General features: G+C 39.3%; 1 protein-coding gene across 4 annotated transcripts in view; it reads left to right on the top strand.

Moving 5' to 3' along the window:
- Positions 1-16897, top strand: part of PATJ (PATJ, crumbs cell polarity complex component) — a 385743-nt gene that overhangs the window by 359240 nt on the left and 9606 nt on the right. For all 4 annotated transcript variants that reach the window (XM_027537066.1, XM_027537067.1, XM_027537065.1 and 1 more), the window contains one exon: positions 15931-16037. In XM_027537066.1, the coding sequence (XP_027392867.1) occupies positions 15931-16037 (107 nt within the window). The remainder of the gene's footprint in view (positions 1-15930; positions 16038-16897) is intronic.

The raw sequence follows: 16897 nt of genomic DNA, 5'->3' as shown, positions 1-16897 counted from the left end.
TCTTTTCCAATGAGTCAGTTCTTTGGATCAGGTAGCCAAAGTATTGCAGTTTCAGTTTCAGCATCAGTCCTTCCAATGAATATTCAAGACTGATTTCCTTTAGGATGGACTGGCTGGAAAGACTGTTAACAATCATACAAATATGTATTAATATCATGACAATTTGTGAGGAATATTCAGAGTGCTACAGAGAGGAAAACAGGAAAAATTAAACATAGGTAATCAAAGAAGGTTGGTATAATGGAAGTGACATTTAAGCTGATGCCAGGCCAACTGGTTTGGCTTCAGGGGCCAAACCAGGTTGGGCGGGGGGTGGGGAAGGACTCCAGGCAGAAAGAACTGGAATGTGGGGAGGAGGGGTTGATATAGATGGGATTAGAGGAGTAATTCTGGAAAGGACACTTGTATAATTAGGGAGTCTTAATGTTATTCCAGGTACAAAGAGAGACCACTGAAAGGATTTAAGCAGGGGAGGGTCATTATCCATTTTGTATTTCAAACAATAACTGGCTCTTGTGTAGAAGAGAGTAAGTGGGGATTCCAGGTAAAAGGCAACCAATGATGGTGGATTGAATTAGGATGGTGACTAGGGAGATGAAAAGAAAGCAGACTTGAGAAGTATTTTGGAGGCAGAGTCCAGAGGATTTGGTGGTAGATTATTCAGAATAAGCATCAGTATGGTTAGCATCCTAGCACCTTAGCACCTTTCCAGATGGGCAATCACCAGCCAGCAATTGGGTATTTTCAAGATTATACCTGCTGCTGCTGCTGCTAAGTCGCTTCAGTCGTGTCCGACTCGGTGCAACCCCATAGACGGCAGCCCACCAGGCTCTGCTGTCCCTGGGATTCTCCAGGCAAGAACACTGGAGTGGGTTGCCATTTCCTTCTCCAATGCATGAAAGTGAAAAGTGAAAGTGAAGTCGCTCAGTCGTGCCCGACTCTTAGCGACCCCATGGACTGCAGCCTACCAGTCTCCTCTGTCCATGGGATTTTCCAGACAAGAGTACTAGAGTGGGGTGCCATTGCCTTCTCTGAGATTATACCTAGTGGGTTTCTAATTAGGCAGCTGGAAGTGCTATCTACTCAGAAGAGGAAAACTAAAAGGAAAATGAATTGAAGGGATTTGGTTGTTGGATCAAGAATTTGGATTTGGTTGTATTAATTTTAATAAGGCTTTGAGGTATTAAAATGCAGATATTGAGTTGGCAATTGGATATAACAAACTAAGCTGGGAATTGTCAGCACATCATTGAAATTTAAAGCTGTGGGAATGTGGATGCTGTACCCTAGATCCTGAGTGTACAAGGGGGAAACGGCCAGGCCTGAGCCATGAGGGGTATGTAGAATAGCAGAGACACAAGAGTGGCCCAGCAGCAGGAGGAAAGCCAGAGACGGTGTCATGAAGTCAGGGTCAGACCCTGGGGATGGCAACTGGAAGGGAGTGGGCTTTTGAAAATGATGTAGGCTGAGAGTAGGTAGGATTACTTAAGTCACATGCAAAGACAATTCCTCCACTACACTTGCTGGGGACGAGAGGAAAAAAAACTGGTGGGAAGTGTAGAGGACAGTTTGTCATTTTCCTTTTTGTTGTTTATCCTAAATATCCCCCAATTCATTCATTCTTTATATGATCGTATTTCCAGAAGGCCTTATAACTTATGCAAAACAGTGTTTTCCCCCAGAATAGGATGCTTCACCCAAAATGTGTTCTGATCCAGCCAGGGCCAGCCTGTGGCTTTCCCTTCTAAGTACTCTATTAGCAGATGCAACGAAGCTTACTTATTCGTATTTTGGTAGTCATGCCCTCTGTTGGCTTACCCTGAAACTGCAATCAAATCAAGCTCTTGCACTGCTGCCAAGTCAAGTCCTTTCACCCACTGTTGCTCAGTCTCTCAGTCCTGTCTGGCTCTTTGTGACCCCATGGACTGCAGCACGCTGGCTTCCTTGTCCTTCACTATCTCCTGGAGTTTGCTCAAACTCACGTCCATTGAGTCGATGATGCCCTCCCACCATCTCATCCCCTGTCACCCCTTTTCCTCTTGCCCTCAGTCTTTCCCAGCGTTAGTGTCTTTTCCAGCGAGTCGGCTCTTCAGATCAGGTGGCCAAAGTATTGGAGCTTCAGCTTCAGCATCAGTCCTTTCAAGGAATATCCAAGGTTGTTCTCCTTTAGGATTAACTGGTTTGATCTCTTTGCTGTCTAAGGAACTCACTCTGTCCTTGTGTGCTAATATCATCTAGAAGGACAGTTCATCAGAAGCAAGGGTAGCCCAGGAGCCCTTGAGAAAGAAGTTTGGATAACTAGTTGAGGTAGAAGACAACTCCAGAATAAGCAGACAAGGCAGGTTTTTTATGAATCCTGTGTAACAGGTGAAAAAACTGAAACTTAAGCATAGTACCATTTAAGTAGCAAAAACAACTTCAGATCTTCATTCTGTCAGAGGTATGCCGTATTTCTTCTTAATTCTTTGCAATATTTTTGCAGAATAGAAATATAACTGATTATTTACATGTCAATTCTATACTTTTGTTTGTGTGCATGCTCAGTACCTCAGTCATGTCTGACTCTTTTTGACTCAGGACTGTAGCCTGCCAGGCTCTTCTCTCTACGTGATTTCCCAGGCAAGAATACTGGAGTGGGTTGTCATCTCCTATCCTGGGGGGTCTTTCTGACCCAAGGATCAAATCTGCATCTCTCTCTTTGGCAGGCAGATTCTTTACCACTGCACCACTCTTCGTTTGTGCCATACTTTTGTTTGGGACCATTGAAATGCGAATCAGTGAGGAAGAACTTGAGAACCTCTTGATGAAGGTGAAAGAGGAGAGTGAAAAACCTGACTTAAAACTCAACATTCAAAAAACTAAGATTATGGCATCTGGTCCCATCACTTCATGGCAAATAGATGGGGAAACAATGGAAACAATAATAGACTTTATTTTTTGGGTTCCAAGTCACTGCAGATAGTGACTGCAGCCATGAAATTAAAAGACACTTGCTTCTTGGAAGAAAAGCTATGACAAACCTAGGCAGCATATTAAAAAGCAGAGACATAACTTTGCTGACACAGGTACATCTAGGTAAAGCTATGGTTTTTCCAGTCATGTATGGGATGTGAGAGCTGGTAAAGAAAGCTGAGGGCTGAAGAATGGATGCTTTTAAACTGTGGTGTTGGAGAAGACTCTTCAGAGTCCCTTGGACTGCAAGGAGATCAAACCAGTCAATCCTAAAGGAAATCAATCCTGAATGTTCATTGGAAGCACTGATGCTGAAGCTGAAGCTCCAATACTTTGGCCACCTGATTCAAAGAGCTGACTCATTGAAAAAGACCCTGATGCTGGGAAAGATTGAAGGCAGGAGAAGGGGACAACAGAGGACGAGATGATTGGATGGCATCACCGACTCAATGGACATGAGCTTGAGCAAGCTCCAGGAGATGGTGAAGGACTGGGAAGCCTGGCATGCTGCAGTCCATGGAGTTGCAAAGAGTCAGACATGACAGAGCAACTGAACAACAACAACAACAAATGCAAATCATAGGAAATCAAGAGATATTCTTTCATTCATCAAATATTAAACATGTTCTACATAAGGGGGATATGGTGGTGAATAAAACAGACAAATTTCATGTCCTCACCTTCTAATATGAAGTGATAAGGCAAGACAGGGCTTCTCTTGTGACTCAGCTGGTAAGGAATCTGCATGCAATGCAGGAGACCTGGGTTCGACCCCTGGGTTGGGAAGATACCCTGGAGAAGGGAAAGGCTACCCACTCAGTATTCTGGCCTGGAGAATTCCATGGATTGTATAGTCTGTAGGGTCACAAAGAGCTGGACACGACTGAGCAACTTTCACACTTTCAAGACAAGACAAGGCAAAATATATATAGTTAATTAGATAGTAATGGTAGTAAGAAAACATAAAGTGGGGAAGGAGATTATTAAACAAAATTAAACTGAGTAAATTTGAAGGTCTGTTTGTCTTTATTAAATGATGTATGAATATTATTATTCATGAATTATTATATCATTATTCATGAATTATTATTATTCGTGATAACTGGGATGCATCCCATTTATCAAATAGAATGGTACTCCAACGTTCTATACAAAAATGTAAGGGTTTTATAGGAAGGAGGGTAGGACAAGGAAGTCAAAAGAGTGGATTATTTCTGGTAGGACTTATTAAGTAGATTCTCTGATTGGTCTTGATGAGGAAATTCCAGACTGATTGGTTTAAAATTCCACTCCAAGGAGCAGCTGAAACTGTAGTTAGGTGTTAAGTCCTTGGAGGGCTTAGCATATGTGGCTCTATATTGGGCCAGTTTCTTTTCTTTTTTTTTTTTTTTTACTCAAGTTTTTAAAAAGTTTATTTTTTATTGAAGGATAATTGCTTTACAGAATTTTGCTGTTTCCCGTCAAACCTCAACATGAATCAGCCATAGGTATACATATATCCCCTCCCTTTTGAAACTCCCTCCCATTTCTCTCCCCATTCCACCGCTCTAGGTTGATAGAGAGCCCCTGTTTGAGTTTCCTGAGCCATACAGCAAATTCCCATTGGCTATCTATTTTACATATGGTAATGTAAGTTTCCATGTTACTCTTTCCATACATCTCACGCTCTCCTCCCCTCTCCCCATGTCCATAAGTCTGTTCTCTATTTCTCCACTGTGACCCGTAAATAAATTCTTCAGTACCATTTTTCTATATTCCTTATATATGTGTTAGAATACGGTATTTATCTTTCTCTTTCTGACTCACTTCACTCTGTATAATAGGTTCTAGTTTCATCCACCTCATTAGAACTGACTCAAATGTGTTCCTTTATATGGCTGAGTAATATTCCATTGTGTATATGTACCACAACTTCTTTATCCATTCATCTGTCAGTGGACATCTAGGTTGCTTCCATGTTCTAGCTATTGTAAATAGTGCTGCAGTGAACAATGAGATACGTGTCTCTTTCAATTTTGGTTTCCATAGGGTATATGCCTAGGAGTGGGATTGGTTTTATTCCTAGTGAATCTCCATACCGACTTCCATAGTGGCTGTATCAATTTACATTCCCACCAACAGTGCAAATTTCCCTTTTCTCCACATCCTTTCCAGCATTTATTGTTTGTAGATGTTTTGATGAGGGCCATTCTGACCAGTGTGAGGTGCTATCTCATTGTAGTTTTGATTTCCATTTCTTTAATAATGAGAGATGTTGAGCATCTTTTCATGTTTGTTGGCCATCTGTATGTCTTCTTTGGAGAAATGTCTGTTTAGGTATTTTTCCCACTTTTTGATTGGATTATTTGTTTTTCTGGTATTGAGTTGTATGAGCTGCTTGTATATTTTGGAAATTAAGCCTTTGTCAGTTGTTTCATTTTCTATTATTTTCTCCCATTCTGAGGGTTGTCTTTTCACCTTGCTTATAGTTTCCTTTGCTATGCACAAGCTTTTAAATTTAATCAGGTTCCACTTGTTTACTTTTGTTTTTATTTCCATTATTCTAGGTGGGTCATAGAGGATCTTGCTTTGATTTATGTCATTCTGAGTGTTCTGCCTATGTTTTCCTCTAAGAGTTTTCTAGTTTCTGGCCTTACATTTAGGTCTTTAATCCATTTTGAGTTTATCTTTGTATATGGTGTTAAGAAGTGTTCTAATTTCATTCTTTTACATGTAGCTGTCCTATTTTCCTAGCACCATTTATTGAAGAGGCTATCTTTGCCCCATTGTATATTCTTGCCTCCTTTGTAAAAAATAAGGCACCCATAGGTGTATGGGTTTATTTCTGCTCTTTCTTGTTCCATTTGTCTGTATTTCTGTTTTTGTGCCAGTACCATGCTGTCTTGATGACTGTAGCTTTGTAGTATAACCTGAAGTCAGGAAGCTTGATTCCTCCAGCTTCATTCTTCTTTCTCAAGACTGCTTTGGCTCTTTGGGGTCTTTTGTGTTTCCATATGAATTGTGAAATTTTATGTTCTAGTTCTGTGAAAAAATGTCATTGGTAAATTGATAGGGATTGCATTAAATCTGTAGATTGCATTTGGTAGTATAGTCATTTTCACAATATTGATTCTTCCTACCCAGGAACATGGAATATCTCTCCATCTGTTTATGTCATTTTTTATTTCTTTCATTAGTGTATTATAGTTTTCTGTATACAGTTCTTTCATCTCCTTATATAAATTTAATCCTAGATATTTAACTATTTTTGTTGTAGTGGTGAATGGGATTGATTCCTTAATTGCTCTTTCTGATTTTTCATTGGTAGTATGTAAAAATGCAAGTGATTTCTGTGTATTGATTTTGTATCCTACAACTTTGCTATATTCACTGATTAGCTGTAGTCATTTTCTGATACTATCTTTAGGGTTTTCTATGTTTAGTATCATGTCATCTGCAAATAGTGAGAGCTTGACTTCTTTTCTGACCTGGATTCCTTTTATTTCTTTTTCTTCTCTGATTGCTGTAGCTAGAACTTCCAGAACTATGTTGAATAATCATGGTGAAAGTGGACACCCTTGTCTTGTTCCTGATCTTAGGGGGAATGCTTTCAGTTTTTCACCATTGAGAATATTGTTTGCTATAGGCTTGTCATATATGGCCTTTACTACGTTGAGGTAGGTTCCTTCTATGCCCATTTTTTGAAGAGTTTTAATCATAAATGGGTGCTGAATTTTGTCAAAGGCTTTTTATACACCTATTGAGGTTATCATATGCTTATCTTTCAGCTTGTTAATATGGTGTATCACATTGATTGATTTGTGTATATTGAAGAATCCTTGCATCCCTGGAATAAACCCAACTTGATCATGGTATATGAGCTTTTTGATGTGGTGCTGAATTCTGTTTGCTAGAATTTTGTTGAGGATTTTTGCATCTATGTTCATCAGTGATATTGCCCTGTAGTTTTCTTTTTTGTGTGTTGTCTTTGTCTGGTTTTGGTATCAGGGTGATGGTGGCCTTGTAGAATGAATTTGGAAGTGTTCCTTCCTCTGCAATTTTTGAAAGAGTTTTAGAAGGATAGGCATTAGCTCTTCTCTAAATGTTTGATAGAATTCTTCTGTGAAGTCATCTGGTCCTGGGCTTTTGTTTTTTGGGTGATTTTTGATCACAGCTTCAATTTCAGTGCTTTTAGTTGGGTTGTTCATAATTTCTAATTCTTCCTGGTTCAGTCTTGGAAGATTGAACTTTTCTAAGAATCTGTCCATTTCTTCCAGGTTATCTATTTTATTGCGATATAGTTGTTCATAATAGTCTCTTATAATCCTTTGTATTTCTGCATTGTCTGTTGTAACCTTGCCCTTTTCATTTCTAATTTTGTTGATTTGATTATTCTCTCTTTTTTTCTTGATGAGTCTGGCTAAGAGTTTGTTAACTTTGTTTATCTTCTCAAAGAACCAGCTTTTAGTTTTTTAATCTTTACTATTGTTTCTTTCATTTTTTAATTTATTTCCACTCAGGTCTTTATGATTTCTTTCCTTCTACTAATTTTGGTTTTTTTTTTTTTCCTTCTTTTTCCAGTTGCTTTAGGTGTAAAGTTAGGTTGTCTATTTGATGTTTTTTTTTGTTTCTTGAGGTAGGATTGTATTGCTATAAACTTCCCTCTTAGAACTGCTTTTGCTCCATCCCATAGATTTTGAGTTGTCGTGCTCTCATTGTCATTTGTTTCTAGAAATTTTTTTATTTCCCTTTTGATTTCTTCAGTAACCTGTTGGTTATTTAGAAACATGTTGTTTAATCTCTATGTGTTTGTGTTTCTTACAGTTTTTTTCTTGTAATTGATATCTAGTCTCATAGCATTGTGGTCGGAGAAGATACTTGTTACGATTTCAATTTTCTTAAATTTACTGAGGTTTTATTTGTGACCCAAGATGTGATCTATCTTGGAGAATGTTCCACTTGAGAAGGTATATTCTGCATTTGGATGGAATGTCCTGAAGATATCAATGAGATCCATCTCATCTAATGTATCATTTAAGATATGTGTTTCCTTATTAATTTTCTGTTTTGATGATCTGTCCATTGGTGTGAGTGGGGTGTTAAAGTCTCCTACTATTATTGTGTTACTGTCAATTTCTCCTTTTATGTCTGTTAGTGTTTGTCTTGTGTATTGAGGTGCTCCTATGTTGGGTGCATTGGAGAAGGAAATGGCAACCCACTCCAGTACTCTTGCCTGGAAAATCCCTTGGACAGAAGAGCCTGGTAGGCTACAGTCCATGGGGTCGCAAAGAGTCAGGCACGACTGAGTGACTTCACTTTCACTTTTCACTCTCATGCATTGGATAAGGAAATGGCAACCCACTCCAGCATTCTTGCTTGGAGAATCCCAGGGACAGAGGTGTCTATGGGGTTGCACAGGGTCGGACATGACTGAAGTGACTTAGCAGCAGCAGCAGCATGTTGGGTGCATAGATATTTACAATTGTTATGTCTTCCTCTTGGATTGATCCCTTGATCATTATGTAGTGTCCTTCCTTATCTCTTGTAATCTTTATATTAAGGTCTTTTTTGATATGAGGATTGCTACTCCAGCTTTCTTTTGCTTCCCATTTGCATGGAATATATTTTTCCATACTCTCATTTTCAGTCTATATGTGTCTTGAGGTCTGAAGTGGGTTTCTTGTAGACAGCTTATACATGGGTCTTGTTTTTGTATCCATTCAGCCAATTTGTGTCTTTTGGTTGGAGCATTTAATCCATTTACTTTGAAAATAATTATTGATGTATATATTCCTATTGCCATTTTGTAATTGTTTGGGGTTGATTTTGTAGATCTTTTTTCTTCTCTTGTATTTCTTGACTATATAAGTCCATTTAACATTTGTTGTAAAGCTGGTTTGGTGGTACTGAATTCTCTTAACTTTTGCTTGTCTGAAAAGCTTCTTAATTCTCCATCAATTTTGAATGAGATCCTTGCTGAGTACAGTAATCTTGGTTGTGGATTTTCCCCTTTCAGTACTTTAAATATATCCTGCCTTTCCCTTCTGGCCTGCAGAGTTTCGGCTGAAAGATCAGCTGTTAAGCATATGGGGTTTCCCTTGTATGTTACTTGTTGCTTCTCCCTTGCTACTTTTAATATTCTTTCTTTGTGTTTAGTCTTTGCTAGTTTGATTAATATGTGTCTTGGCATTTAGTTGATTAGTATGTGTCTTCTCCTTGGGTTTATCCTGTATGGGACTCTTTGTGCCTCTTGGACTTGATTGGCTATTTCATTTTCCATGATGGGGAAATTTTCAACTATAATCTTGAAAATTTTTCTCTTATCCTTTTTTTCCCTTCTTCTTCTGGGACCCCTGCAATTCGAATGTTGGTGCATATGATATGGTCCCAGAGGCCTCTGAGAATGTCCTCAGCTCTTCATTCTTTTTACTTTATTCTGGTCTTCAGAAGTTATTTCCACCATTTTATCTCCCAGCTCACTGATTCGTTCTTCTGCTTCAGATATTCTGATATTGATTCCTTCTAGAGTATTTTTATTTCAGTAGTTGTGTTGTTTGTCTCTGTACATTTACTCTCTAATTCTTCTAGGTCTTTGTTAATTGATGCTTGCATTTTCTCCATTTTGTTTTCAAGGTTTTTGATCATCTTTACTATCATTATTCTGACTTATTTTTCAGGTAATTTTCCTATTTCCTCTTCATTTATTTGAACCTCTGTGTTTCTGGTTTGTCCCTTCATTTGTGCAGTATTTCTCTGACTTTTCCTTTTTTTTTTTTTAAGTTATTGTGTTTGAGGTCTCCTTTTCCCAGGCTTCAAGGAAAGTTGAATTCTTTCCTTGAAGAAGGTTGAATTCTTTCTTCCTTTCGGTTTCTTAAGCTCTCTTAAGGTTGGTCCAATGGTTTGTGTGAGGTTCGTATAGGGTGAGATTTGTACTGAGTTTTTGTTTGTTTTTCCTCTGATGGGCAAGGCTGAGTGAAGTAGTATTCCTGTCTGCTGATGATTGCATTTGTATTTTTGTTTTGTTTGTTGTTTAGATGAGGCATCCTGCAGAGGGTGCTACTGGTGGTTGGGTGATGCCCAGTCTTGTATTCAAGTGGTTTCCTCTGTGTGAGTTCTCATTATTTGATATTCCCTAGGGTTAGTTCTCTGGTAGTCTAGGGTCTTGGAGTCAGTTCTCCCACTCCAAAGGCACAGGGTTTGATCTCTGGTCAGGAACAAAGATTCCACAAGTGGTTTGTTATGACATTAAGGAAGAGTAAAACAAATATCTGAAAGTGAGAAACCAAAGATGAACCCTCGGCAAATGGCAGTTAGAAAATCAGGCAAATAATAATTAAAATAATGGAGTATACAATATACATATACACCCATGAGCAAAGTGAAAACAGCCCCACAAAAATAAAGCAATAGATTGACCCAGCAAACAAAGGAAATAAAAAATTATATTTACCAGTTAAGAACAAAACTAACTTAAGCACAAACTGGAAAACAAAACTAAAGCAATGTGCCAAGTGGGGAATAAAGCAATGAAAACAAAACTAACAAATTTGTTGAGAGGAAAGGAAAGAAAGAAAAGAAAGACAGAATAGATATACAAAGTTAAATAGAGGTAGATGAAGAAGATTTATATACATTAAAGATTAACTGCAAGGGGAAAAGAACAGTAGGAAAGTCAAGTGAAGGAATAAATGTAGAAAAAAATAATAGGTTTAAAAAAATAAAAATTAGAATTATAAAAAAGAGAAAAAAAAAATGGAAGAAGAAAGAAAAAAGGGGATAAAAAGGAAAACTCCACAGAACTGCAAAAGCTCAGTGTAGAGGCAGAGGTTTATAACAACAGTAGAAAGTATGACTGAATATACACATATACATACACACCCATTAGCAAAATCAAAACAGTCCAGCAAAAATTAAGACAATAGACTGACCTGGCAAACAAAGGAAACCAAAAATTATATGTACCAGAACAAAACTAGTTAAAGCACAAACTGGAAAACAAAACTAAAGCAAGGTGCCAATTGGGGAATAAAACAATGAAAATAAAACTGAGAGGAAAGAAGAGAAAGAAAAAAAGAAAGAATAGACATGCAAAGTTAAATAGAGGTAGATAAAGAAGATTTATATACATTAAAGATTAACTGCAAAGGGAAAAGAATAGTAGGAAAAGCAAACAAAGAATAAATGTAGAAAAAATAATAATAGGTTTAAAATTTTTTAATTTAAAAAAGAGAAAAAAAAAAAAAGGGAAAACTCCACAGAACTGCAAAAGCCCATTGTAGAGGCAGAGATTTATAACAACAATAAAAAATGTGACTGAGGAAAAGAAAAAAAAAACAAAAAAAGCTCAAAAGCTTAATTGGATTTCTTAGTGCCAATAAAATTGACAACTACAACAGATGGGGGGAAAAAAAGAAAAAAATCCAAAAGAATCTACAGAACAAGTCAAAAAATAAGAATAATAAATGTTTTTCTTGAGTCTGTGCTGTCAGAGTCCTTTCCCTCATAGGGAATCACAGTCCACATTACCTCCCTAGGATGCCCTCCAACACTGTACTGATCTCTGGACCTGCTGTGGGGGCTGCTCAGATTCTAATCTGGCCCTGCTTCAGTGTGTTCTTGCCTCCAATGTCCACAGCTATCAGAGCTAGGGCATTTTATTTTGTGGGAGCTCTCAATGGCCTTTTATATATTCCATAGACACAGAGTCTACTTAGTTGATATGTGGACTTAATCTGCAGCTTGTACAGCTGGTAGGAAGGTTTTGGGTCTTCTTCCCTACCTGCATTGCCCCTTGGTTTCAATTGTGGTTTTATTTCCACCTCTACATGTGGGTCTTCCACTGGGGTTTAGCTCCTGAGGCCACCCTGGAGGGCTTGGGTTTGCCCCCTGTGAAGGCCAGGTGTGGAAGTGATGCAGCTGATTGGTTTGCAGTGGTTCTGGCAGCACCAGGTACTCAGAGGGGTTGACAGCTAGGGTAGTAGGAAATATAGCACTCTAGAAGGGTATGGCAACTAGTATTGGCCAATACACTTCAGTATTCTTGCCTAGAGAACCCCTTCTCTGGCAGAGAAGCCTGACAGGCCACAGTCTACAGGGTTGCACAGAGTCAGACAGGACCAAAGTGACCCTATGCACATAAACACAAGACTTTTTTTTTTTTTGCCTGTGGCAGCTCTGCCTCAGTAAGAGTTGAGTGTGAAGATGGTGCAGCTGCTTGGCTTGTGGGGACCCTGGTGGCACCAAGTATTCAGGGACACAGACTGCCTCTGCAGCAGGAGTTATGGCCCTCTCAGAGTCTTTTTTCGAGCCTCTTGTGATCGCCTCTGGCGATCAGAAGGCCTCTTTGGCCAGTCTTTTTCCGTACCTCCACCCATTCAGGCACCTAGAGGGCTCCCCTGGCTGGGGTCCTTTTCTGTAGATCGGCGCATCAGGCACTTAAAGGGGCACCCTGGGTGGGGTCCTACTCTGTAGTTCAGTGCCTCAGGTGTTTGATGGTCCAGCCTCTCTATTGTTCAGCTGCTGTTGTTGACATATGGAGAGAGAGAGGCTATGGTAATGGCTCCAACCCCTACGCATGACTCAGCAGTGTCGCCTTGCTTTCATGACTGCCTGGCTTTCTTCCACAGGCATTTCCCACCATGATCTCCTCCCTCATATCCCCTCGATCCATCTCTCCGCTGAACAGCAGCCCTCAAACTGGGATTTATCCACAATCCCTAAACTCCAGCTCCTGCCTCTGCCCCTTCCAGAAGACTTGCATTCCTGCCCGGCCTATGTATGGCTTCAGCAAGGACTGTCTGATTCTCATTCCATTTAGGCTGCCACAGATCAGCTGTTTCACTCTCAGCCTTAAATGTTTCTCCTCTGACTCAGACAATTGACCCACTCCTGGGATCAGACCCCTGCTTTAGTTCTCCCACCCACCGAGGGCAGGTCCAGTTCTACTAACACTCCTGTTTTTCCCCCCAGTTCCTTCATCCTACCAAGGTTTGTGTGGTTCTATATATTCTTTTCCACTGGTCAGGTACTCCTGTCCACTCTCAGCTGGTGTTCTGCGTGCATTTCTGTGTCTGAAGGTGTATTCCTGATGTATCCGTGGAGAGAGATGTACTCTATGTCCACCTATTCCTCCACCATCTTGTTCTCTCCTGTTTTAATTTTTTTAACTGAAATATAGTTGATTTACAATGTCTTAATATTAATTTCAGGTGTACAACATATACTCCATTTAAAGTCATCATATAATATTGGCTATATTCCTTGTGCTGTATATGACATCCTTGTATTTTATCTTATACCCAGGAGTTTGTACTTAATCCCCTTCCACTTTCTCGTACCTCCCCCCTTCCCATCCCCTCATAGATAACCTAGTTCTATGTATCAGTGAGTCTGTTTATGTTTTGTTATATCCATTCATTTATTTTTTAGTTCCCATGTATAAGTGAAAACATAACAGTATGTATTTTTCTCTGACTTACTTTACTAAGCATAATATCCTGTAGGTCCATTCATGTGGATGCAAAGTTTTGCAAAAATTGCAGATTTTTTATGACTGAATAGTATTCCACTGTGTCCATCTTCTTTGTCCATTGTGTGGTTTTTTTTTTTTTTTAAATCAAGGATTCTTTTATTTTAAAATAAAATGAGGTTTTAAAAATATTTATTTTTATTTATTTATTTGGCTGTGCCGGGTCTTAGTGGCAGCACACAGAATCTTCTATCCTTGTTTCAGCATGAGGGATCTTTAATAGGATCTAGTTCCCCAGCCAAGGATGGAACCCTTGCATTAAAAGCACAGCATCTTAGCCATCAAGGAAGTCCTTATCTATTCATCTGTTGATGGACACTTACATTGCTCTGTACTGTTTTCCATTACAGCAGTGTCAATTCACATTCCAACCAACAGTGTACTAGGGTTCCCTTTTCTCTCTAGTCTTGCCAATTTATTATTTGTGGTCTTTTTGATAATAGACATTCTGACAGGTGTAAAGTGCTGTCTCATTGTGGTTTTGCTTTGCTTTTCTATGATGATTAGTGATGTTGAGCATCTTTTCATTGGCCCTTTCGCCATCTATATGTCTTCTTTGGAAAAATGTTTGTTCAGATCTTCTGACTATTTTTAACCAGGTGGTTCATTTTTTTTTAAATATATATATTTTGAATTGTATGAGCTCTTTATATGTTTTGGATATTAACTACTTATAAGACATGTCATTTGCAAATAACTTTTCCCATTCAGTAATTTGTCTTTTCATTTTGTTGATGGTTTCCTTCTTTGTGCAAAAACTTTTTAATTACTTTCCATTATTTATTTTTGCTTTTGTTTCCTTTTCCTAAGGAGACAGATTCAAAAAATTATTGTTAAGATTTATATTAAAGAGTATACTGCTTACATTTTCTTCTAGGAGTTTTACAGTTTCCAATTTTACATTCAATCCATTCTGAATTTATGTTTGTATGTGATATGAAAAAAAAATTCTAATTTCATTCTTTTACATGTACTTGTCTGGTCTTCCCAACACCACTGTTAAAGATACTGTCTTCCCCATTGCGTAGTTTTGCCTCCTTTGTCGTAGATTAATTGGCCATAGGTGTGTAGGTTGATCTCTGGGCTCTCTCTTCTGTTCCATTGATCTGTGCATCTGTTTCTGTGCTGGAGGCCTGTTGTTTCTTTTTAAACAATATAAAATGTTGGGCTGGGACATTGGTGTGGGAATTTTAGATACAGTGGCCAAAGAAGGTGATTTGAAAAACCTGAGAGAAGTGAAGGAGCTAGCCATGAACATACTGGATGCAGAAATTCCAGGCAAAATGAACATCAGTTGCAAAGCACCAAGGTGGAGATGTCTCTGGCATGTTAGAGGAAAGGCCAGGAGGCCAGTGTGGCTGGAGCAGAGTGAAAGTGAAAGTCGCTCAGTCATGTCCAACTCTTTGTGACCCCATGGACTATACAGTCCATGGAATTCTCCAGGCCAGAATACTGGAGTGGGTAGCCTTTCCCTTCTCCAGGGAATCTTCCCAACCCAGGGATTGAACCCAGGTCTCCCACCTTGCATGCGGATTCTTTACTGCCTGCAATGCAGGAGACCTGGGTTCAAGAAGCAGAGTGAACACAGGAGAAAATGTTTGGAGACAAAAGTGGAGTCATAACTGGGCAGGTCACCTACCGATGACCTCATAGACCATCTAAGAACTTCAGCATGTTATCCAAGGAAGTCCAGATTTCCTTTGGATAGTTTTAAGCAGAAGAGTGAACTAATCCTCTATATTTTAACAGAAACATTCTAGCTGCTATGGACTGAGTGGGCGGGGGGCGGGGGCTGAAGCAAGGAGGCCAGTGAGGAGACTTTTTTAAAACTCCAAGCAAGAGATGATTTTATAGAAAGACCAGTTGCATGAGGATTGAAAATGGGCTGTAAAAGGAAGAGGGGTTAAGGATGACACCAAGGTATTTGCTAAGGCTGGAGGAATTCAGTTGCATTACCTGAGATAAGAAAGGCTAGGGAGCAGACATGGGGGCCAGGGGGTGGCTCAGGGTTGGACAGATTAGTTTGAGATACCTGCTGGGCATCCTGCTAGGGGTGTCAAATTGGTGATTGGATAAGTAGGTCTAGAGTTAAGTAAGAGGTGGTGTTGAAGGTACAGATTCAGGAATTATCATTACATATTTAATTTCTGAAGGTGATATGATATCCCCTAAGATATCTAAGAGGATGTTGAGATGGAAAGAGAAGAAGCTCTAGGAGTGAATCTGGCACTCTGAGAGTTAGTTTTGTGAGCTATGAAGGAATGGCCAGAAGGTAGAAAGAAACTAATGAAGTGTAACATTATAGAATCCAAATGAGGAAAACAGTTTAAGAGAAAGAATAACCCATTGTGTCAAATGCTACAGATAGGTTAGATAAGGTAAGACTGAGAACTGATGGTTGGATGGAGTATGATTTCTTTAATTCTCCCCTGACTTATAATGGGTTGTCCTGCTCTGACTTCCTCCAATAGGTTGTAGCAGATACCAATGTAAGTGCCATAGCAACTCAGCTTGAGAACCTGTCTACGGGCTACCACATTGGTTTGCCCACTGCCGAGCATCATCTGGAGGACACAGAGTGAGTATTCTAGAAGCAGAGTGCCTCTTATGTGTGTGGCAAAGCTCAGTGGGACCTTGTCCAGATTGTAGAGTGTGCCCCCTAAGGGAGAAGAATGGATAGTGCACATTACATTTTCTGATTCCTGGAGAACCTCCAAGAAAACACCAGGCTTGCTCCACTTCTCCCAGGGCTTTGTTCCATCACGTGAGCTCTTTATGAACTGTTGCTACCGGGCCTGCACACACTGCCTCTGGCCACTGTGCATGTGCCCTGTCCACCCAGAAACCCCAGATTTATAGCCTAGGCTCACCCTGCTTTATTATGCAGAGAAACACATGCCCTCAGTTTCTAAGCTAAAATCTTATTCTGAGGTTAACTCTTCTTGTCATACTTGCTGGCATTTTTTTTTGCTAAAACCTGTCTCTGAAATTAAAGTTGCTCATCAAAGCAGTGTTTCTCAAACTAGAATATCCATAAAAATAATCTAAAAGGCATATTTTAAAATGCTAATTCTTCTGGTCCATTCACAGAGAGCTTGAGAAGGTGGTCAACATTGGGTTCTCCAGGGAAATGTTGCCACAGATAAGCTGGGGATGCAGACTTTGAGAAATGCTGCCCCAGAAGTTACTCCAGTTCCACAAGTGCCTGGTCACTAGCCAGGGCTCAATAAATGTTTGTGGACTGATCTGAGTGATTTATTGGAAGGATCTAATGATCACAGCCATTCCCAACTTTTTCCTGATTGTTCATCAATTTAAATGAGAGCTTTGAGTTTGTTTTTCTTAAGAATATTGAACTAGGCTCATTTTACTTTCTTTTCATTATGAAAATAACGAATGCTTGCTATTAAAATAGACAGATACATGAAAGTATAATAC

This window comes from Bos indicus x Bos taurus, chromosome 3 (genome assembly GCF_003369695.1).
Source record: "Bos indicus x Bos taurus breed Angus x Brahman F1 hybrid chromosome 3, Bos_hybrid_MaternalHap_v2.0, whole genome shotgun sequence".
NCBI lineage: Eukaryota > Metazoa > Chordata > Mammalia > Artiodactyla > Bovidae > Bos > Bos indicus x Bos taurus.
This window is presented reverse-complemented; position numbering and strand designations above follow the sequence as displayed.